The 24,712-nt window shown below is 41.0% G+C and overlaps 1 protein-coding gene across 1 annotated transcript in view; it reads right to left on the reverse strand.

Moving 5' to 3' along the window:
* Positions 1-22,206, reverse strand: part of col21a1 (collagen, type XXI, alpha 1) — a 30,111-nt gene extending 7,905 nt beyond the window's left edge. Inside the window, exons 1-16 of the mRNA XM_085428328.1 lie at positions 22,044-22,206; positions 17,834-17,961; positions 17,152-17,706; positions 16,813-16,978; positions 16,493-16,721; positions 15,245-15,415; positions 13,907-13,984; positions 12,712-12,786; positions 11,501-11,563; positions 11,026-11,079; positions 10,889-10,942; positions 10,745-10,798; positions 1,010-1,063; positions 871-924; positions 742-795; positions 316-369 (exon numbers count right to left, since the gene is read on the reverse strand). Of these exons, the coding sequence (XP_085284454.1) occupies positions 316-369; positions 742-795; positions 871-924; positions 1,010-1,063; positions 10,745-10,798; positions 10,889-10,942; positions 11,026-11,079; positions 11,501-11,563; positions 12,712-12,786; positions 13,907-13,984; positions 15,245-15,415; positions 16,493-16,721; positions 16,813-16,978; positions 17,152-17,706; positions 17,834-17,930 (1,812 nt within the window). The 5' untranslated portion in view covers positions 17,931-17,961; positions 22,044-22,206. The remainder of the gene's footprint in view (positions 1-315; positions 370-741; positions 796-870; positions 925-1,009; positions 1,064-10,744; positions 10,799-10,888; positions 10,943-11,025; positions 11,080-11,500; positions 11,564-12,711; positions 12,787-13,906; positions 13,985-15,244; positions 15,416-16,492; positions 16,722-16,812; positions 16,979-17,151; positions 17,707-17,833; positions 17,962-22,043) is intronic.
* Positions 22,207-24,712: the final 2,506 nt, after the last annotated feature.

Genomic DNA, 24,712 nt, shown 5'->3' on the forward strand with positions numbered 1-24,712 from the left:
TACACCAAAAAACATTATACATGCAAACCTGCATGATCCGTGAAATCGGCTCTTGCAGTGGCCTACTTTACTCTTCTCTTTGTATGTTTCTACTATTATTTCATGCTAGAACATTTGTAAAACATTATGTGTTCTGCACTTCTGGTTCAAAATGCTTTGCTTAAAAGTTAAAATCTAAAAAACAATATGATATTCATGCAAGTCTTCAATGTCTAGGACTCCAATTAAAGTTGCAAGACAATAGCAGCAGCTTAAACAACCTGGAAAATACCAAACCTTTGATCAGCACTGTCTATGTGTGTGTTTATGACTTACAGGATGGCCTTCCCTTCCGTCAGTACCAGGAATACCACTGGCTCCAGCTTCTCCCTTAATACATTTGAAAAAAACTGACATTTAATTTCATCAAAATTTATAGTTAGAAGCCCTCAATTCCGATACCCACATGCCAGCTCAATCACAGTGCCCGACATTTTAGTCAATTTGAGTCAGTCAGTCGACATCCATTTAAAATGTGAACTTCATGCTCGATGTTTAAAAAAGCTGGGAATTGGAAAAGGACAAGAGGGACACTTGGTTATGCATGATTCGATTTCCATGGTTGCCAAAAGTCAACAGCACAACATAGGGGAACAACTAAGTCTTTTAGGAGTGTGTGCACTCATCCAACCTCGTGTCACTATTATTCCCCTAATCCCTGAATGAGCTTTGTAACATACTACACTGTCAGAGCAAACAGACCTTTTGACCAGGTCTTCCTGGAAATCCACCCTTTCCATCTCTCCCAGGTAGACCCTGAAATCACAGAAAATTTCATTATATACACAATTATGATGGGCTGTGAGTCGATTCTCAGTTTTTTATACATACAGGTTCTCCCAGAGGACCTTGTGGCCCAAGAGGTCCTATACTTCCTTTTTCTCCCTGACAGTAGACAATCAGCCAGTTAAAGCATGCATATTTCATGTTTAAACCTCTGAACTACTTTCAGGATTGTGTGGACACGTACCACATGTCCAGTTTTTCCTGGTAACCCTGCTGCTCCCGGGGTCCCTTGTGCACCCTAAGGAAAGATTTTCACCTTCAGACAGTCGTGTATCAACATCTGCTCCAGAGTATCAGAGTTGTTTGTGATATACATTGATGGAAAAGCAAACAACTTTTTGTTAATCTGAGGCCCATAATGTAGACAGAGAACTTCATAGTAAAGTCTGCTCTGTCACAAATATGCAGCAGCAGTGGTCTTTTCTGTTGCCTAGATAAACAGTGAACTTAACTATTTAGACTGAAACTTCAGGGAGTGGCATGTTGTATTGCATCATTGGATATTTTTAAATTTGCACTTGTTGACCCAAAACTAGACATTAGTAAAGTTTCTGTTATGCGTTGCCAAGTTAAGGGAACAATGCGTCACTGGATTATAACATACTCAGAAGGAAAAAAGCCTGATTTTGGAACAAACGGGGAATTGCATCACTTGTTTTTCTGCATTCAAAACTATGCTAATGGCCTCAAGAAGGAACAAATTACTGTATAGTGCAATACCAAGATGACATTTGTTACTGGCTGACTCAGTGACTTTGGTGGGCGACATTTTTATTGAGATTCTGTTTGCAAAAATATGCTGAATGCAAAAAACACCGTTGGAAAAGTGTAGACGTTTCTCTCTTTCTGTCTCAGCCCCATTTGTTGTTCACTTAATAAACATGACCCAGTAGCATTCTCATACTCAACTGTCTCAAAAAACACATCAGAAATCTCCCTGGCTATAATACTGTAATCTTGTTTGCAATGGATATCAAATGAGCTATGGCAGAGGGATTAAAGAAGCATTTATGAAAGCTTGTTGTTGGTCTTCACGCTGCAGTGAGTTTTGATAAATAGGGTTTTGTTTTACTTGTAAATGCTAAGATGTGCCAACCTATATGACAACACAGAGCTTAAAAGAAGGACATTCTTGGAGACTGCACTATAAGCTGACTGACCAGTGACTTGCAGAAAGCTTTTGCTATGGGGCTCATGCTAACAGGTGTGTTTACTTTCGAAGCAGGGGTGCGGTTTTCATTGATTTCTGCTGAAATGAATGCCACCATTGTAGTTACAGTGTTAATAAACTACAGAGATCAATATCACAGGCTGGATGCCCACATAATTAGCAACAAATTGTTCATTGAAGGGTGATGAATGACTGCGGCCATGAACAACTACCACAGACTGCAAATACACAAACATAACCTTGAATTCTGTTCTCCTGGCTTAATTTGGCAGACATCTCATGTTTCTGTTCTCTACATCCTATGCCAGGAAAAAAAAAGATTGCACCCTTGGTGGTCTTACTATATGGGAATAGTTTGAAAATTAATGTTAATGTTAATTTTACAGTACTCGATACAGTTATAGATCCAGAGGGTAGATTTCTAATTATTAAACTATCAATATTGAACAAAAAACTATGTATTGTTAGTATATATGGTCCAAATGTTGATGAACCCTCATTCTTCCACGGTTTTTTTAGTGCACTCTCTGAACACCTTGATTGCACACTCATTCTTGGCGGTGACCTCAACCTTGGACTAAATGAAGAAATGGATAGGCTCAACACAACAGGAACTCAGCGTAATTGGCAGTCCACAAATATAATCAAACAGTATATGAACGACTTTGGTCTTTGCGATGCATGGCGCTCTCTTCACCCCACCAGTAAGGAATATACTTTTTTCTCGCATGTTCATCACTCTTACTCTCGTCTGGATTATTTTTTGGTCAGCAGCTCACTGCTGTGTGACATTTCAGACACTGAGATTCATCCTATAGCTGTCAGCGATCATGCTCCTGTATCTTTAACACTAATGCACAAGAATAATACTACGCCAAGTAAAAACTGGAGATTTAATATATCACTACTTAAAGATGAAGACTTTATTAAATACTTTAAAAAGGAATGGACTTCATATTTAGACTTTAATGACACTCCCGAAACATCAGCTTCTGTTCTATGGGAAGCAGGGAAAGCTGTGATGAGAGGTAAAATAATTTCTTTCTCATCACACAAAAAGAAAGAAGAAAACAAAAATATTCAAGAATTAGAAAAAAACATCAAATCACTAGAAGAAGCCTACGCGTCCCACCAAGATCAGGAAACATTGAACAAAATATGCAAAACAAAACTAGAATTAAATGAAACTATTAATAAAAAAACACAATTCCTTATACAAAGACTTCGCTTGCAGAATTTTGAACACAGTAACAAATCAGGTCGATTTCTAGCTAACCAGCTAAAAATAAATAAAGAAAAAACAACTATATGTGCTGCTAAAGATTTATCGGGGAACACAATATATGATCCTGGAAGAATAAACAACATTTTTAGGGATTTCTATGAAACTTTATACTCACCACAAATAAACCCATCTAAAAATGAAATTGATCTGTTTCTTGACAACGTAACTCTTCCAAAATTACTAGACAGTCAAGCAATGGAACTAGATTCGCCACTGACGCCAAGTGAACTCCAGGAAGCCCTGATAAGTATGCCCAATAATAAGGCTCCAGGTCCAGACGGCTTCCCTGCAGAATTCTACAAAGAATTCTGGACAATTTTGGCACCAGTATTCCACAGCATGTTGCAGGAAATCGAGGAAAAGGGCAGACTACCACCAAATATGAATTCTGCCAACATTAGTCTCCTGCTAAAACCAGGCAAAGATCCTTTATTTCCCTCAAGCTATCGTCCAATTTCTCTTTTAAATGTAGACCTTAAAATAATCTGCAAAGCTCTCTCAAAGAGATTAGAGAAAATGACCCCCCTCTTAATTCATCCTGACCAAACTGGTTTCATAAAAGGTCGGCACTCCTCAACAAACACTCGTAGATTACTTAATTTAATAGACTACTCATACGATAAAAACATCGAAGCCATAATATTATCTCTAGATGCAGAAAAAGCATTTGACAGAGTTAATTGGAAATTTTTATTCGCAACTTTACACAAATTTGGTTTTGGAAACTCTTTCATAAACTGGATAAGAATATTATACAATTCCCCAACGGCTCGTATCAGAACAAATGACCAGACATCCTCCAGCTTCTGTCTCCTGAGGGGCACCAGACAGGGATGCCCACTCTCCCCCTCACTTTTTGCAATTTTTATCGAACCTCTAGCAGCAGCATTTAGACAGGCTACAACAATTAAGGGCATAAAATGTAAGAACATAGAACATAAAATCAGTCTCTATGCGGATGATGTGTTGCTTTTTCTGCAAAACACACAAACCAACCTCTCTGAGGTAATTACTTTAATAAACTGGTTTTCAAGAGTTTCAGATTATTCAATTAACTGGCCAAAATCTACAGTTCTCCCCATTAACTGCTCCTTCCATAATTCTTCCTCTGCCCCACTGCAATCCGGAAATATTAAATATTTAGGTATTAATATCTCTCCTAAGCTTTCAGACTTAACTAAACTAAACCACATCCCACTTCTAAAGAAAGTAGAAGGCGATCTGACTAGATGGAAATCTTTACCCATATCACTCATGGGAAGGGTCGCCACTATAAAAATGATGATCTTGCCAAAAATAAATTACTTATTTTTGATGATCCCTAACAAACCATCACAAGATTGGTTCAGATCTCTGGATTCATATATTTCCAAATTCCTTTGGAAAGATAAACCCCCGCGTATTAGCTTAAAAACGCTACAAAGAACCAAGGATAGAGGAGGATTAGATCTGCCTAATTTTCACCAATACTTCTTAGCCAACAGGCTTCAGTTCATCTCAGAATGGTTAAAACATACCTTCTTAGTTGAGCCCTGGCTAGATGTTGAACAGGCACTATGCAAGGATCTAGAGATTTCAGACCTACCATTTATTAGCTCAAACATCAAAAGACATGAATGCTTTAAAAGTATCAACATCAGCTTTTCTCTAACAGCATGGTGGGAGTTTCTAAAAATAACGGAGTCTTCATTAATCCCATGCAAACGTACACCTATCTGGAATAACCCTGACATATTACAAAACAATAATATGATTAATTTCCCAGAATGGAGTTGTAAAGGAATTAAATACTTAGAACATATATTAGAGGGAACAGAATTTATTCCATTTGACAGACTAGTTGAACAATATGGGATCAACAAGACAAGGTTTTTAGAATATCAACAAATTAAATCCATAGTAAAAAAGAAATTTAACCTCAGTCAAGTTGAATTACAAACACCACTAAGTGCGGCACATTTTCTTACTCTTAAATCCCCCAAATTATTATCTAAAATATACAGAACACTTTCTAAATTAGATGAATCAATATCCCTTCCTACTGCAAAGTGGGAAGCAGATTTATCAGTCAACCTAGACCAAAACTTCTGGTCTCAGATTTGCTTAAAAACTTTTAAATTAATTAAAAATCCCAGTCTGCAATTAATACAATACAAAATACTTCATAGAGTGCACTATACAGGTCATCGGATGTTCAAGATGGGCTTTACATCTTCCAACAACTGCTCACACTGTCAAGGCAATACACCAGACAATTACATCCACGCTCTTTGGTTCTGTCCACCAGTGCAAAAGTTTTGGCGCGAGATATGTGAAGACTTATCAAAATGTCTGAAATGTAACATTCCAACCTCCCCCTTAGTGTGTTTGTTGGGCAGCTTAGATAATGTCACTTCAGAAAAGAATATAGCCCATATGATCTTCACTGCCCTATGCATAGCCAAGAAAACAGTCCTCATGAACTGGAAAAATAAAAATAATCTTAATTCTAACCAATATAGAAATTATCTATTAGATTACATTAGTCTTGACACAGCCTCTGCCACCACATTAGATCAATTGCTCTGGGCCCCTTTTATCAGCTCCATCACCTAGTGGGGGTGGGGGGTCATAGTTTGGTCCCGCCTTCACTGTTGTGATTGGTGAGGGGGTAGGGACAGGCTTAGGGCGTCGGGGGGTTCCCCGGAGGCATCTTCCTTGGGGGGCTCAACCCGGGGTAGCGGTCACGTCCGGTTGAGGGCTCTGTTGGCTCTCAGGTGACTGTTTCCTCGCGGCTGCGTGCAGCGGGGCTAGGGGAGGGTCTGTGCTGACGGACGTGGGTTACTGACCTGGCAACCTGGCTGCCCCTGGGTGGGTCCGGGATGGGCGTGAGGTTTTGGGGGCGCTCCGTCTCTGGGCTGGGGCCCGGGCCGGGCCTCGGGGGCTCGGGTCCTGGTTGGTGTGTTGCCGGGGTTGTGGGCGGGTGGGTGCATGGGGGCCCGGCCCTGGAGCAGGGTGCCGCCGGTGCATCGAGCCGCCTGGGGGGCTCTTCAACTGGTGGGGGGGATGGTCACATCTTGCAGGAGCTTTCTTCTCTCAGGAACTCTCTGCAGGAGGGGGAGATACAGGAGAGGTGGAGGAAGATCTCAGCCTGGGCGTTTACCGTCTTATGTAGTCTGGAAGATGTGTGGTTGGTGGGGTGGGTGCAGTTTTCTCTGTGGTGGGGTTGGGTGGACTGTCCAGGGCTCTGTGGAGCCGGGGGGCGCTACTGCACTGGGCCCCGGTCTGATGGGCCTGGGCCCCCCTTCCCTGGCGGGTCGCGGAGGGTGGGAGTGCCTACTGGGGTCAGCGGGGGAGCTGGCCCCAGGGAGGGGTTACCTGCCCCTCCCTTCCTTCCCTCCCCATCTCCAGCTGCCTCCCTCTTCCCGCTCCTCCACAACCACCCACACATGCAGGGCCTTGGAGTGGGGGTATGTCACCAGGGTGCAGAGGAGGCTACCCCCCCCCCCCCCCCCCCCCGTCCCCTTCTGGCTGCCTCTGCCTCAATTTTATCCCACAACTTAGACATTCACATTATTCACACTCTCATTACACATACATATAGGATCTTGGGGGTGGGCACAATCACGGAGTCCAAATCACCATCAGGGTGTATACCTCACCCCTGACGTCGTTGCCCACCTCTCAATTTTAAATACACTTAGTCATTGAGGGTTAGCAGGAGGGACTATGCGCTTACCTGCTGCTCCTTGGCAGGTAGCTCCATGCCCTCCTGGGTTTTAATTGCACCTTAGAACACATATGCATCAACACTACAATGAGCGGGTGGAGGGAGGTTTGGAGTCTTCTCCCACCCCCATTCTCTGCGGCCTGCTGGAGCGGGAGGGCTAGTAGGAGGAGTTGGCCGTCCGACTGCGGTCTGGGGTGTGGGGCCTCCCTGCTGCTGCGGAGTCGGGGTGGTCTGCCTCTCCCCACCGCAGGGAAAAGGGTAACACCACCTGGGTCTGGGTGCAATTCCCCCCTCCAGGGGCAAGGGTACCTAGACCCGGTTTGTAGAGTACGCTTGGGGAGTGTGATTGTGTGTACAGCGTCTCTTTATGTCTGTCTCCACGTTGGTTGAGTGTGGAGTGAGCGCATATGAGAGCATGAGGGTGGGAATGGATGTTTGTGTCTGTGTGTGCCTGTATGTCTGTGTCTATATGTCAGGTTGGGTATCAGACGCCACCTCTCTGGGGACACCTCAGGCCCTCCAAGGTTTGGAGGCCTATCTCCACCCACCACCACTTCCCCTGCCGGTGGCGGACTCCCTCAGGTGTCGGTGTGTTGGTGGTTCTTTGTGTCTGGGGGTGGGCGTCCGGGTGCACACCGGCTCACTCCTTGGCGGCCGCTTGTCGGGGCCTGGGGCCTGGGGCTCGCTCGGGCCCCTTTGGAGGTGGGGTGCCCCCGGCCTCTCGGCCTAGGGCTCGGTCACTCAGGCGCAGCTGGGGGCCGGCGGAGCTCACGGGCGCGTCACTGCAACTCCCCCTGACTTCTGCTCCGCGGCTGCTGGGCGAGCCCTCATCTGGGACTCTCCTCAGCTCTTACTGGGACAGTGGCGCGGCTGCCCCTCTGTTGGTCTTCCATGGTCTCTTGTGTTCTGGGGGCCTCTGGATGTCTGGAGTTTTGATCTCCTCCATACCCGCTTCACACCCTGGAGGACGGGGCTGTGGCCCCCCCACACTCCCTAGCAGATCATTACATGGAGAAACCTTTGGAATGCAAGCATGCTGATCCACACAGGTATGCACACATGGGTATTCACAGACGCGGACTAAAGCTTTCTTGGCTGCTGCCTCAAAGCACACTGTGCGCTGTCTATCTTGCGTGCTGCACAATATCGTTTATTACTTAGTAAATACTGATATCTATGACTAGCTAGTTTATTGTGATGGTGCTTTGTTTTCTCTATTATTATGTTGCTCTTTGTTGTTTGCTGTCTCCTCTGTTTGTTTTTGTTTGTTTGTTTGTTTTTTTTTTTGTTTTTTTTTCTCCATACAGGTGACCCAGGAGTTTTTTGTTTTTTTTTTTTTCTCTCTCTTCCCCCCCCTTCTCACCGTCTCTTCTCCCCTTTGGTTTTCTTTCTTTCTCTCCCCCTCTCTCTCTCATTCATTCCCCCTGTCCTATTTATTAAAAAAAAAAAAAAAAAAAAAAAAAAAATGACAAAGGATGAACTGAAGCTCTGCCATCACGTAATGTCGCATACTGCTGTTTCTGATGTCATTTAAGAAAAAAAAAAAAAAAAAAAAAAAAAAGGGAATAGTTTGAAAAGGCAGATTGAAACATGTTTGTATCCAAAGAAAACAGTTTATTCTGCAAAGGGAGGAACCTAAAGAAAAGCTTTCGTAGGTCCTTGCTAGGAAAGGTTTTTCGGCTATTGTTCTGCATTGGAAACAGAACAATAGCCGAGAGGAAACGCCTTTTGACCCAGACATGAAGGGAAATTTGGTTTGATAGTTTCATTTAGACTATTTAAAGCTGATTGCCAAATAGTTATAATTTATGATATAATTATTCTTTCTCCCACAGCTAGGAGGATTTCATGCATGTAGTCCAATAATGCTCTTTTCACTGTTTTGGCCTCACAATGTGTGTGGAATGTCCTTCAGTGAAGTCCGGGCAGAAAAGCCTCTGTCCATCTTCTGACGGAGACTAAAAAACAGACTACCTCTGCTACCTCTTACTCAACAAGAGCAATCCAAGACTGCATGCCTCTGCCAAGGTTGAAAAATTCCCTCCACACCATCCATGAATTAAATCCCTGGATCCAGAAAGATATCTGGATCTGGACTAGTTTGTGACACTTAGGTTAAAATTCACTTCTTGTAAGTCACTGTCTGCCAGAAGAATGTAACACAAGTAGAGGTCCAATTATGGGATTTCAAAAGAGTGCTGGAAATGGGATAAAATAAATAAATAAATAAATTCACCTGGTCCTTAATAGTGTAGTGTCTGCTTATCGAGCAGCTTGTAAAAACCTAATGTGATACATCCTGGACACATGTGTCCGGGACAGATGGCACAGGAGGATTTACTCCAGGCGCAGAAAAGTGTCAGCAGTCAGCTGAGAGAAGTTTTTAGACCAATACTAAGTGCTTGAATTGTTCTCCCCTTCAGCCAAATAGCAGGGGGCCCCTGTGGTCCCACTGATGACTGATGATATGACAGAAATGATGCAGTTTGCAGCAGCTGCATTAACTTAGTGAACTTTAAAGCAATGCTAAACACAAAATGCTGTTCAGATGAACATAAAAGGGACTCTGCTGTGTCTGTTGTTGCTGTTTCGGTTATCGAATAAGCAAAAAATGCTGGATCACTTAGGCTTCGCTTGCTTTTAATTCATTTTTAATGGTCATTTCTACGAAAAAATGTCCTTCCAAGGAAGATTTTCAGACTTTCTTGTTGCTGGATAAAATTTAAATTTTCTCAATTTTTTCATTTGGACCTGTTGTGGTGGCTGGCACATTTCAGCGTACATATGATGTATCCTATCATATAACAACATGCATAATTTTCTATTTGTGTGACTAAACAGTGGAAGCTGTTTTTTAGCTGATGCACCACTTATTGTGGGTAAGTCTTGATTCCATAACTTGGTTTTGTTGTCATCTAAGGCTTAGAGATTCCATCCATCCATTTCTGAAAATCACTTGTCCAAATAAGGGTCATAGGTCAGAAAGTGCTTTTCCCAGCGGTCATGGGATGAGAGGCAGAGTAAACCCTGGGCAGGTTGCTAGTCACTTGTATTTTTTCCAGAATTATGAGGTTTATTCCTAACTGAGATCCATGTGACACATATAGTCCTCTGTCAAGGCGTGATCAGTTTTGTTAATTTGGTTTCTCAGATCACGTGGTCTATCTACAACTAAATATTAACCGCACTTCTTGTAATCCAGTCCTAGGACCTCTACCTTAAATATTGTAGTTATAGACTAAAAAGCAAGGAGAAGATGCAACTCGGGCTGAACAAGACACCAAGAGGAAAGAAGATGCACCCCCGGTTCTCTTTTTTAACGTTCCTAGGAAATGGAGGTACAAAAGTCAGGAAATATGAACACATTTAAAAGGTCTCCGATGACCCTCCTGCTCTCTCTGCTCTCTTGTTCCACACTATAGATGCTGTACTTTTTACTCTCCCAATGGATCTGCTTTATCTTCAAAACATATGGCTTCTGGAGTGATTGATGCAACAATGTTCAAAGTTGATGTGTCTAGCAGGGATTTCCTCTCAATCCTACATTTGATCTCATAAAAAAAAGATTTAGCTTGAAAATTCAATGTGTTTTTCTACTTTTAACTATCGTTTCTTGTTCTTTTTTTCCCTTCCAGCTATAGCAGAGTTTCCATGCTTGAGCTGATTTCTACAGAAATATAAGGAACTGGATCTAGATACTATATTAATGAATAGAAATGAGGCAACAGCTGAAAATAATAAATAACATCAGCACCTTCTCGCCTGGTTGTCCAGGTGGCCCCGGTAACCCAGGAATACCCCTCTCACCCTGAAAGAATAAACTTGTGTTTAAAAAAAATGTCTATCAGTCGCCACAAAATCATGCGTGACACCACAAAGTGTTATTTGACCTTCCTACCGAAACACCGGGCCTCCCTTGCTCTCCTTTGTACCCATCTGGTCCACGTGACCCCTTAAAACAAGGAAAATGAAAGCAGCTTTAAATTTTCAACACTATCTTATCACTGACTTTTCATCCACTGGTTATTGATTTACCTTAATTCCCGGCGAACCTGGGAAACCTGGAATTCCTCTAAGCCCAGGGATACCCTTGAAATGAAAAAAAAAAAGACAAGAGATGCACACGTTTGTTTAAACATCTGAATCCCCTCCACTGTGTGCATGCTCTCTGGGTGATTCTAGGCTGCGGGCAGATGCTTTTTCTGAGTTTTTGATCATGCTGTAGAACATGTGGTTTACTTTTGGATAGTTTTCATCACACAAAATCACCACCATGTTGCCAGTGCTGCTATAAGCAAAGATGTTTCTTATTTAACCACTGGAAAATTAAGAAAGTAAGCACATTTACCAGTGTGTTTTAACATTCTGAAGCAGTCCTGACCACATATAATGAATAAGAAGAAAACCGTTATGATCTACTGGACACAGATACTCAACTGGCTTTCTCAAAAGCTGCTGTGGATGCTGCTGTTGGTGATTATGTTTGTATATTGAACTATGTAGTACTCACAGGCTTACCATCAGCACCAGGAGGACCAGGCTGACCAGGAATACCAATGCTTCCTTGCTCTCCCTAAAGAAAGTGGAATGACGTTATTCAACCATGTGTGATTAAAACTGTATCATGCAGTCTCAAAGCAGTAAAGTAATCCATTTAACACACCTCCGGTAACAGTAAACTTTCTCACAGTGTTGATTTAATTTATCTATAAAGAATGCTTAGCAGGCTTGTTTATCTAATGTAAGATGCACCATGTGGGGTCTTAAAGAACATCTGCACGCCAGCAATGTTCCCAGCATTTTGGATCTATTAGTAAATGTAATAAAAGCATACCGGTGACCTTATAAACACAAACATTAACAAAGAGAGTCTTTTGCCAAGCTTATATCTCTCTGAGGTCCTTGTATAACGGCTTTTATGACCGGGGCTTTTTGATACCCTGTGATCAATAATGGCAAACATGTAGGTTTTATTTCCCACTTTGGTAATTTTCCATTGCACCCAGTATTTATCTTTGACAGCAGTCTGGTTTGGTTTAAGAAAAAACAAAAGTACAATACTCCGTACATGTCCTTACAAGACAAACTTACACACACAAACACACCATAGCAAGCCTCACTGGAGAAAAAAAGACCACTTGGTGCATCCATAAATTATAATACTGTTAGTTTTCAGCAGGTAACTGTGTGCTTAAGAGCTTAAAGTGCTAAAACTTCCCACTCAGCACCGTTTCTGACACAATCTGTTTTCACAAGCTAGTAGGATCTGATCTGTTGGTGAAGTGCAACGTGTGCTCGTCATTTACAGGATGTCTGCACACAGTTCACTAAGGCTGAGCTATAAGAGAGGGAAGGTTTGAGTTCTGCCCTAATACAGTTTGTCATTCCTGAGTTTACACATAAATTCATACTGTTAAAGATAAAGTTGCTTTTGTGATAATTAATCTCTTCAGTCCGCTACAGCTTAAAGCAAATATTTAATGAGCAGTCTGGACACTGAGGGGCTGGACAAGGCAACAATGTATGCCAAAGCAGGAACAAAGTCAATGTGTCTGCAGTGTTGGCACACAGGCAAAGAAAGATCTTGTGACTAGATTCAGCTCTTTTTTAATATGAACAGGGCAATAGGGTGTCTGAGCGATCTCATGGTTAGATACTGTGTGCAAAGCAAAACGACAAAAGGCAAAGACTGTGAGGAAAGAGACAGAAAAAAAAACTGACCTTCATTCCTGGTTGTCCGGGAGGTCCAGGAGGACAAACACAAGGTTCTGGAGTCGGTTCAACGCGATCAGAGCACTGTAATAACCAAGCATAACAAGAAATCACAGCCACACACTAAACATAATCTGCAAAGCTCTGATATTAAGGTTTAGTCTTTGGGTTATTTGGTCTTTCTCATTAAAACTGAAAATATGCATCACGATTTCTTGAAACCACTTTAAAGCTGCAAACCATGAGAGAGGGATATATATTCAAAGGATGCAAAACAGAGAAAAACAACACATTCTCAAAAATCAGAAGGTGAACGACAAGTACAGGCTTTAAAAATTCAGTTCAATTCAGTTTTATTTCTATAGCACCAAATTACAAACAAATACTTCAAGGCGCTCTACATCGTAAGTGAAAAACCCTACAATCCCCTGTGGTCGAGCAAATGAATAAATAACATCCTTACATATGAATTGTTCTTGTCATTTTTAATTAAATTTTTTAAGAATTCTAAAAATAGTAAAATAGAGTTGATAACATGATATAAACAGCTTCACTATGTTTAGCTCTAGCCTACTTGCATATGTACACTAGATATGTAGGTGTCGGAGAGCCTCCATTCAAAAGAAAATTGATGACCAATCCTGGAGATTCCAAACAAACCACTGAAAAGCACACACAGAGAGAGGAGAGAAGTAGCGATACTTGGAAAGCATTTGTAATTTTAGGCTTCTCATCTTGTCTCTTTTGATATTTTTATCCAACAGCTTCACATGAAAAACAGTTATTTGGCACTGGCTTTTGCGGTTGTAGCAAATCCCAAGCCAACAACGGGCCACTGCTTTGCAAACACAGTTAGAGCCAGCAGGCAATAAAAAATATAGTGCAACATCTCTGAAGCTGAGCCACGGGTCCTCCTCCAGCAAATTATTCTCCGCATGAACAGATGTGTCTTAAAATTAATATGCTGAGCTTACACCTTCGCTTGTAACGCTGCAACGGACTACTGATGAAATAACAGGAAAGAAAGCATCACTGTACAGTCTGAGGTGTGGAGTTAACTGAGGATGAAATCTTTGGCTGCGCCATCACGGGGCGCATTGCAGAGCAGAAGCAGATGTAATTAGGAGAGGTGAAAAGTAGGTGAAAGTACGTTATCTTTTGGATGGAAAAACAGGTGTTGGGCCAAGCAGACTCATATACTTACAACTCCAGGTATTTCACAAGCAGTCTCCCGGTTGTTCTGCTCAGGGTCACAGTAAATGCGAAGTTTCTGAATTTCAAACTGGGAAAAAAAATTAAAGGAAGAGGTTGTTGTTAGAAACAAAACTTCCGATATTGGGGACAAACAGATTGTAATATGTGGCCAATTACGTGATACTTATTTTAGTTTTATCGGTGCTTTGCCACTAATGAATTGTAACAGCTATTGTATAACTGCTGAAGAAAAATAAGTGCCCTGATTGGCTGCTGAGCTGCTACATGTTGCCAGACCTCCCTCAGTGTGCACAAATGCTCTGCAGTGTTGTTACGCTATTCTTCCATTATTTGGTTATTTGGTTTGTTGTGCTGGTAGTGAAACGTCTCCAGGAGGTCCCAGGGACTGCGTCACTTCAGTTACCATGAGAGCATAATAATAATAATTTACATTAAAAAAAAAAAACCCCAGATCAACACATAGCTTTGATAATGGCACTGACTTTAAACCTAAATAGGTTTGAATATAATAATATAATTTCTAGTTGGATGACTATTTTTACTTATAATGTTAGTGTAAATTGGCCGGTTTTATCTTTCTGTGTTTATAAAGACTCAATAACAAAAATGTTTTTTCAATTACAGGTGTGTTTATTCAGAAATAATACCATGACTGACATTGTTAAATAGCTCAGAAATTCATGGTCCTTATGACAATGGATAAGCACATAGAAAAACATTCACTGTGTTTAATATTGTGGTTCATGTGAATATATTCCCAGGAATGTTGAATGAATAAAAGTTGGTATTCTTTCAAAACAAAGGATTTTCTCATGCTTCCCAGTTCTTCACGTGTCTTGTTTTAGTTCTGGTGAATCTTATTGCATTAACTAACACTGCGGCACAACGGTGACATGAGAAACCTGCACATCTATATCATGCATATGGGCCTCGGGCTCCTTTATGTAACTGTTTGTGTTCCATCAAACTGAAAATAAGAATGAAAACATCTAGAGTGCAGAGCACATCTATTCTTCTTTTCAGTGTGATTATTGTTGGCTCACTGAGAACTGACCTCCATATATCTATCTATGGAGCAAATTACAACACAGCACTACTAATACAACATTTTTAGTGCAAATGGTGCCAACTGAGACAAATAAAACAACGATTCATAAGACCATGTGAACAAAAGGGTTCATTTTTGCCAAGGATTTATCACCCACGGAGTTAAACATGTCTCCTAGGAGGTAGCAGTAAACTGCATGGTATTATGTGATCTAGTTAAAAACATATATCGGCACTGAGTTTGCTTAGCTACTCATTAAACAAATGCTCATAGACTTACTGGCACTGTTGTTTCCTTTCTGACATATTTTCCTACTTGGGTTTTTCCATTGATGAAAATGCCAACAGGGGGCTCCAGTGATAAGGTTTCAATTTCCAAGTCATCAACATAAAGAGTGACATCCTCTTCGGTGACCAGCAGACGTAGCTGGTGCCATTTCTCATCAAACAGCTTCATTTATCATAGAAAAAAAACAAGAATAGCCAAAACACATTAAAACAACCTAGTGTGATGATAAACACATGAAAAGGGAACCTATTATGCTCACTGCCAGATCTGTGTTGTTTTTTCTTTTTCTTGGACTCTAGAAGATTAGCTCTGCATGATTCACAGTTTGGGCCTTTAAACAGCCCCTCACTGTCTGAAAACAGTCTTTTTCTCATTGGCTGCCCCTCACAAACAGAAGGTTTGAACAACAAGTGAGTGAGTATATGGCAAACTATAAAGAAGAGCATAATAGGTAAACTTAAAATAAAACTTTGTGTACATTGCTTTGCAACAGTTTCATCTTCTTCAAAGCTATACAAAGCTGGCATCAGGATTAGATTTTGACCCTTACACACTTTAATAAGGATTGTTTGGCAGTCATAGCTACCATACAATCTCACAATACTCATTTAGGACATTTTTCCACTTCAGTTTTAAGGATGTGCACAGTTTTATAAACAAACAACAGCAAAGTGCTGCCAGGCAGTTTTGAGATGTGACCTAAAAGTGAGAACCAAGATCATCATTTTGATCAGGTGTTTCAGCGAGAAAGAAGATTTCATGTATGTATTGCACTTATGACTTAACTCCAGTGGGGATCATGTTTTGTCTTTCTGTCTGAAAAAGAAATCGCATTTATTGTATATTCTAACCTGTTTGTTTTGTTGTGTTGTACAAAAACATGAAGAGAAGATAAATGACCCAGTACAGCTTAAAAGCATCAGTAAAAACTAGAAAACTATTACAGGTACAAGAGACAGATTGAACCAGAATGGTCCAAATGAAACCCTTAGAAGCTGAGCTAGCCCAACTTTTAGCCACTTGTATGGCTTCTAAATGGGCTTTACCTCTTTTCCCATAATGCAAATCTGTTTTGAATTAGCCTGTCTTCCTCTTAAACATCCTCATGTTCTCTGAAATAGCTGGAGCTGTCTTGAAAGGCAAAGAGAACTTAAACTGATGACACCACAACAGTTATTTTGACTTAATAAAGCTCTTACAAAACAACAGAGGATACAGCCTTTACACAGTGTTACCTACCTTTGCTGTCTGTTGTGAAAAAGTAACAGTCTGAATCCCATTTGGTGCCTTGCTGGTTGTTGTGAACATGACGGTGTGGTCAAAACCGTTTAAAGTTACCGCCATCTGAGGTTTACCATCTCGTGTCTGTACTCTCCACAGGTCCCACTCCTCTTCTGCAAGTGATCCTTTGTACCTCAATGTGGCCACGAAAACATATGAAGGAGGCAGGCCATCAGGAAAAAGGTTCCTGAAAAATAGAATAAATAGAAGATGGTCAGCGTGTCATACTTTGTCATACATAAAGATGATAAAGAAAAGAGAAAAGCATCCATAATTACCGTGTAGCTTCACTCAAGTCAACACGAGACGTCACCTGATAGGCCTTAGAGCCATAAAACGTCCCTTGAGTGTTCTTTGCTTTTTTTGCCAGATTTAAATGTAACAAGATATCAAAGCCCTTCTCGTCACGGGAATCTATAGGAATTCTGGCGGGACAAACAGTCTCTGTAACAGAGAAACGCAATAAAAAGGACAGAACAAGAGGCTGGATGACAAATGGAGTTCTTTATTATATTAAGAAAAAACACTATACTACTAGCACGAGAGTAACATTTGAACACATTTAACTTCATCATATTGGAGAAGAAAAACACAGACAACAATCAACAGCTGCTTACCTTCACATAGTTTCTGTCTTATGACCTGCCTGATCCTGGAAATAGCTTTGTAGTCCTCAACAGAGAAGACATAAGTTGAAAATGGCTTGTTTGCAATGTCCCTCAGCTCATCCTTTTCTGTCTCTGGACCAACACCAATTGCAAACAGGATTACTCCTTTTTTCCTCGCTGCCTCAGCAGCTTTCAGAACCTCATCTTGAGACTTCCCATCTGTGAGGACAACAGCAATTCTGGAAACGCTCGCTCGCTCAGAGAGGCCAAATAGTCTGTCTGTAGCAAACTCAATAGCTGCCCCGGTATTTGTGTTACCCCCCCTGTATTCAATGGACTCCATCGCCTTGATGAGGTCTCTGTTGGTGGAGTGCTTCCCCAGAGGTATTTCTAAATGGGGACTGTCACTGTACTGGACGACTCCAACCTGGGTAAACCTCTGCCCGACATTGAAGCTCGTCGTTATGTTGACTAGCCATCGCTTCACTATTTCAAAATTGACATCTTCAACACTCCACGAGCCATCTAGAATAAAGACCAAATCACATGGTGCAGTCCTACAACCTGAAGTGGACAAGAAGTGCACAATTAGCAATGCAAAAAAAAACGTTTTAATAAATCATATTTAGTTGAACAGCTACTAGATATGCAATGCGTTACATGTGATAAATGAAGACAGAAGCATTCTTACTTCTTAGGTCTTCATCTTGAGCCGCACTAAAGAAATGGAGAAGCATGAAGCACAGGCATCTTAACACACAATGCATGGATGTTGATTTGTAACCCATTACGGAGCAGTAACTAGTTCCAAATTTGCACCTACAGGAAAAGGGAAAAATATGCTTTGTATAGCACAGAAAAACAAATGGACAATGCATGTATTTATGACATGGTCACTGTGTATTTCTTGCCTTGAAAAAAGTTAATGACTCAGGCTATTGTTTTCCCAGTTATTATTGTTATTATTAAATGCTTGGCTGACATTTATTTTGGCTCACCCCCAAACCACATGTAGGTGATTATACAGGGTGTGCAATACCTTAAGTTATGACAAGGATGTTGGCCACATAATAGGTTTTTCAAAATGATGATGAATGATTCAAGCTTTGTGTACACATGCAAATTAGAAGCAACTGTGCAGCATTTACGCTTTGAGGTCATGGCAATTCCGTGAATTAATGATTCATACTCTAGTTATGCATTTAATGTTTATCCCCTTGTGCTTTTTCTTTTTTAGAACTGTCTCCGCCACAGATATTACTAGAGATCAATGTCTCGTCAAGCTGTCTGGGTCCATTATCAGAAACTATACTGTAAACTTTGTTGTCAGGTTGAGGCCCAAGTTAAGCAGAGAACAGATGGGGTGATCGGCAGATATCGCACTGTGTTGCTAATGAACTGAAATAATAAAGTTGTAGGGGGAAAAAACAGAAAGACAATGACCTTAAAAAGATGCAAAGAGCCGAGATACTGCAGAGTCAGCTAATAATTCATCCTTGAAAGTGACATTTTCACATTAAAGTTGGGTACTTGATTTATTTCACGTTAAAAATAAATATTAGTTGGAGCAGCTTTAAATTCAAAGTAGAATGCTATTACTGGTATCTTAAAGTTACACTAACCCTAAGCCAAAAAGTTTTGGCATCAGCCACACATAAGGTAATGTAATTGTGACATAATGCAGGATAAGTTTTCACACTACGCTTTTCCTAGAGTGCTAAACCGCAAAAGGAAAAGCTCCAGGGTATCATGCTCTGTTGACAGCACTACTCAGTAGCCACCCAGAATACGACATGACTGACTCGCACTGCTGCCATCAGGTATAAACCCTGTTATACTGTATTTGCTTACATTCACTTCCTCGCTCCAATGCTGCCACAATTCCCGCGTGACTCCAGAAATTCCATATTTACTAATAAGCACCACTAATCTCCTCACATCTCCCTCGCATCCTTCCTTCATGTGGCGCACAATATTTTTCCGATCTCACCGCACAGCCTCCGCCGCCTCAGTACACCTAAGCATTTTCCCTTCGAGCCTCATCAACCACATCCTCACATGGCTCTGTCAGCTTCACCAAGTAAACAATTTATTGGACCTCTGACCACAACTGCTCTGAAAACCAGTGCTCAGTGTTTCCTGTGGGATTATCAGCTGTTTCCTCAAATCTGCTGCCATTTGCCAATCTCTGCCCACCCTTGGCCCAAATACAAGACGCCTGCCCAGAAAAGCTTCACTCCCACACTTTCCCTCCTCCTCTTCCTTCTTTCCCATCAGCACATGGAGAAATGTTAACCGGTGTCTGCCACATGCTGCTAAAGACGTACAGCAGTTATGTTGTCAGGTGGGTCATTCTTAAGAGTAAGGTTATTGTACACTCTGGCAAAATGTTTAAAGTTTTGGCAGAAATGAACATAGAGAATGAAAGTTTGGGGAGATGCCTGCTAAAGTGTTTTGCACTTATGATTAATCACTTTTGTTTTTCTTCCATATTATTTTAAACTCTCTTCGGCTTATTCATCACTTTTCTGGCTCTGCTACATTAGCCTCACTTGTGCTGACAATTTATTAACTAATTGACAAACTCCATTGTGATCTCACTTCCCAGCCTCTACTTATCCACCTGCACAACAATGTCATTGAATGATACTGAAATAAAGCAGTTTCAAGGCAAGTGCACAAAGCAGAGTTTGTCTTTTAACAGTACTTAATACTAAAAAAATACGTGTCTGTATTTTTTTAGTATATTTTACAAGTAAGCACTAATGCGGTTGCATTATATTGCAGTGCAGTGATCATTATGTTTGTTCTAATAGACATATGAACAACACCGTAAAACGATGAAAGTTTTGTTTTTATATTTAGCATAATGAACTAGAGAGTGCAACATACAACTGTGTGTTGCTTCTCTGGCTCTTGTATTAAATCATCCGTTAAAGTGGTTCCCAACACGTGAAAGAAAGAAACTGCTGACATGCTGAAAGGAAGCGGTTACAAATGAGGACCAGATATGCCGCATGCAGTAAAAGACTCAGGCCTTGTGGAAGGAATTTGATGGGAAAAAACTGACCATATACCTTTTTGAAGCTTTTAATTGTGACATGTGAAGGTCAACGAACACACGGAGCAGGATATGACCCCTGGCCTCACGAGTATTTTTATTCCTGTGCGGGCAAAGAGCGGTCACACTCTTTAACATAACTAAGTTTTTCCACTGTGTAAAGTCAGCGTGGAAGTGACACCAGCTGAAGGAGGCGTTAAGCTGCCGTCGTTGTGCAAGCCGTTTTCCTCAGAATTTTTTTCCCCCGCTAGAGAGCTGGAGGAGGTTGCTGGAAAACCCCCTCACTGGCAGCGTCCAGCCAGGATGACTTTCCCCTCAACTGACTTTCCTCAAACCGAGTATTTCTACACCTCTGCTCGAGCCACATGGAAATGATTTGCGCCATCAGACAGTCAAATTCCAGCTGTGGACGGTGACCAGACACATGTAGTCATGATGAAGGGAGTCATCCTTCATCGAGGGATAAAAAAAAACAACGTTGCACGTGCCGTGCCATCATCCTTCATGCATAATGTAGCAGAGTTAACAGGTGCACTCGTGTTGCAGGTAATCATCCCACTGGCGCACTGATCTCTTGTGTTATTGGAGGCAGCACAGACGCTATTAACCTCCAGCTTTTGTTTTTGGTGGTCTCAACAGTGAAGCTGGTATGCAGAGGATTAAATAAAACTAAGTTAAAAGGTCTAAAATAGCTACCACAAGACACTCATTCTGTGCTGAATCTGTTGTTTGTTGCATTTTATTCCACTTTAATAGAATTTTTGTGAAGCTTAGTTTAGTAGCACTTTAGCTCCAGCTGGAAATGCTGTTCAGAAAGCTGCTGAACAAATGATATCTCACATTTCCCCAGATAACATTTCACTTGTTCAGGGTGGGCGACACACACTGAGTCATCACAGATACTAATGAGAGTATCAGACCTCATATTTTAAGCTTAATAATTACACCTTACTTGAAATGTGGCCATGATAGCACTTTTTATTACTAAGCTCGCAACGGGAGAAAATTAACACATTTTTCTATTTGTCTTGTTTCTGTAGTGTGCGCAATGCAACTGCAGACTTTAACTCCACGTGAATTGCTGAAGTTAAAATTATCTGCTGCAAATTTGGCTAAAGGAAGTTGTTCCATTCCAGAAACAACAACTGCTGTTCAGCATGTGCAGCACTTGCCAAGATCGAGGGGATTTATTGCTGCCAAATTCTTCAAGCAACAAGGGAAAGCCAAACCCTATCAGTTGTTCTGCGTGGAAATCTGTTCAACTAATCCAAACAGTTAAATAATGCGTTGTAAAACGTTAGCTCATAGAGGTCCTATAGCTTTTCAGCAAACATCTCCATTTTAAATGAGTTCATTCCTTATTTATGAAGATGACTGTGCTTGACATGCATGCAATTCTTACATATGTTTAAAAAAAAAAGTGCACGAGTACAATACATGCAGTGCAGTGATGCATTATCCAGAATGTTTGCAAAGATTTGAGAAATATGACAGAAAAAAACATTTTATGAGAGGAGAAATTGCCAGGAAAAAAAATCCTGAGATGAATCCCATTCATTCTTTTAGGATAGTTTCATAAACAAGGGACTGATAACTTATTTAATGTCTTCAATATGCAACTGCAACAAGTCTAGTACACCAAACTAAGCAGTCAAATCTGAGCAATGTTACCACGTTATAGCACACAGCAGACTGAAAATCATGTCAACATGTGAATGTCAGTGATCATGAACAAACACTTTGAAATTAGCAAACAGTTGTTTTGCTATGCACACAAAAAACCTATACAGCACAACAGCATCTTTAAGTCAGTAAAAACAGAAAGGAAGTCAAAAGTTACCAGTAAGCGTCCAAGCACTTGTCTGAATTCCCATTAATCCTCTCATTGAGAGCCAGTGATCAATACTGTTCACAGCCCCAGATTCACAGAAAGTGGATTTCGCGAGAAGTGCACATGTTTCACTGCTGAATGAAAGCCTGCCCTTTCTAGAAGCTCTCCTCTGTTTCTGTCCTTCTTCCTCTCAAACCGGCCCCCCTCACTCCGGACTTTTACTGGCCCGCAGCCACCCTCAATTACCATGGGTGGAAAGAGAAGCAGATAAGGAGAGCATGAAATAGTGAACCAGACAACCCATCTCCAACAGTCCAAAGGGAAAATAATAGTAATGAGCAGAACTTCTTTCCAAGTGTTGAGGGTTTGGATTGTTGCTTAAGGCATAACCAGAGAACATGGAGTTTTCTGCAGGACAAGCAGCATACAATTTTTGCTGCACTGAGTCACACATATTGTATTCTTCCATGGTACCCTCACCAGGATCAAGAGTGCTCAGCAATACTTTGCACTACCCCTGTTTGAATCCCCCCTTACTCACTCCAATTCACCACTCAATGGGGCAGCAGATCATGTTATACAAGTCGGCAATGAACAAGGTGTGAAAAGCTACTGCAGTGCTTTTCTCTGCACAGACAGCTGGAAGTCATTAGAAATGCACAACTTAATCTGTTATCTGCAGAGCAGGCAGATTTCATTTTGATCCACACTAACATGTTTTATCATGTTTGTACTCAGGGGCAGCCTGCTCTGCATCAACTAACAACAGCAGCTAGAGGCTCCAAAAAGCCTGACACACTGTACAGAACAACACAGTTTTTAAACTTTGCCTTGAAGACAAATGCATACAGTCGTAAATCTGTGCAAGGCTGGAACTCAGAGAGCAAAATACAGAATAGTGCATCACAACAGATTTATAGTGCAGCATAAAATTAACCTTTGCAACTGTAGATATAGCCAAAACAATGCAAGAAAAACTCAAAAATGTCTCATTTGCATTAAAACAACTGGAATACTAACATTTAATTTCATTATGTGAAATTTATTGAAGTTATTTAATACAAGTAGATGTACTTAAGCAGTTAAAGTAAGATTCCTATCATGTTAATTACCAGTAATAATGAGGATTTGTAATGCTAAATAAAACTAGATTTGATTTTTAAAAAGGCCAGCGTTCCACACTTCTATTTCTGATTATTCTTCATTTGTAATTACATCAAGAATTAAAAAGGAAACTGCACAATTCTTCTTATACTACTCTATACATTATCCCCCTCTCTATAGGGTAAACCAAATTGGTAGACAGCACAGTGATAAAATGTCTAAAAATAGAAATGTCATCTTACGCTAAGAGCAGCAGTGGTTCCTTGATGACGCCTCAGCACACTCTGGTGGATCACACAGGCATATACTAACTTGGTGCTGGGAACCTGGGAGTGGCCAGCCTTCTGGTGAGACCAGACTTTCCAATGCTGAGTAATCTCCTGTCTCTTTAGTTTGTAACCAACAGGAGATGATCATCAAAGAAACCACAGAGGAGAATGTGTATTTATGCTAGAAGAAATCTAGTCAGTGGTCATATCTGGAAATATCTGATCTGAGATTATTCAATTAAATGGCACAGGACACTTAAGATAAGCTGTTTTACGGAAAGCATGAAATAATAAATAAGTCGTATTTGATTAATCTTACTTTAATACACAAAACTGTTGTCTGTGTGTTTGTTTGTTTGTTTGTCTGCAAACTGCTCCTACATGATCAGGATTTGAGCAGTAAAACTTTGCACAATGTTGCATCTTAGGTTTCTGAGGGTTCTCATCTATACCATGTATCATGATGTCATCATAATTCTGTGCAACCACCTAGCATTTGGCTAAAAGTGACCTGTTTTCACATTTTAGTACCCCTTTTTTAAATCATCATTGATATTTACACAAGTTATACAAGAAATATTATGGCACCATCATGATACTTGGCAACCACATAGAGATGGGTTAAAATGGCCTGCTTTTTTGTTTGTTTGTTTTGTTTTTTACCTATGTTGACCTACAAGCATCCCATCAATAGCATCCAATCAAATAGGGTGATCGTGGCTCAAAGAGTTGGCCGGAAGGTTGCTGGTTCGAGCCCCGGCTCGGACAGTCTCGGTCGTTGTGTCCTTGGGCAAGACACTTCACCTGCTGCCTACTGGTGATGGCCAGAGGGGCCGATGGCGCGATATGGCAGCCTCGCCTCTGTCAGTCTACCCCAGGGCAGCTGTGGCTACAACTGTAGCTTGCCTCCACCAATGTGAGAGTGAATGAATAGTGGAATTGTAAAGCGCTTTGAGGGCCCCGAAAAGCGCTATATAAATGCAATCCATTATTATTATCATTTAAATTTTATGACAATAACATGTCATTTATATCTACAAATGCTCAGTAATGCAGATCATAATGCAAACATCTACTAAAAGGCTAAAAATGATCAACAATTACCACCCTGTGTAATACAAAATGGACAGATTTCTTCCTTCAAATAAAACTACACAGACTCAGCTACTGTAGCCATGGTTATTGTACAGCTGTTACAGTTTTTCTCAGTCGCTTTGGTGCGTTTCTCAGAACACCATTAACATTTGCACAGCAGTTAGTGCATTTCCCAAAACAATTAGTGCAAACTGCAAAACCTAGTGGATA

The sequence above is a fragment of the Rhamphochromis longiceps genome, linkage group LG13 (assembly GCF_057381845.1).
Source record: "Rhamphochromis longiceps isolate RC_006_pf linkage group LG13, R_longiceps_female_GT1.1, whole genome shotgun sequence".
Taxonomy (NCBI): Eukaryota; Metazoa; Chordata; class Actinopteri; order Cichliformes; family Cichlidae; genus Rhamphochromis; species Rhamphochromis longiceps.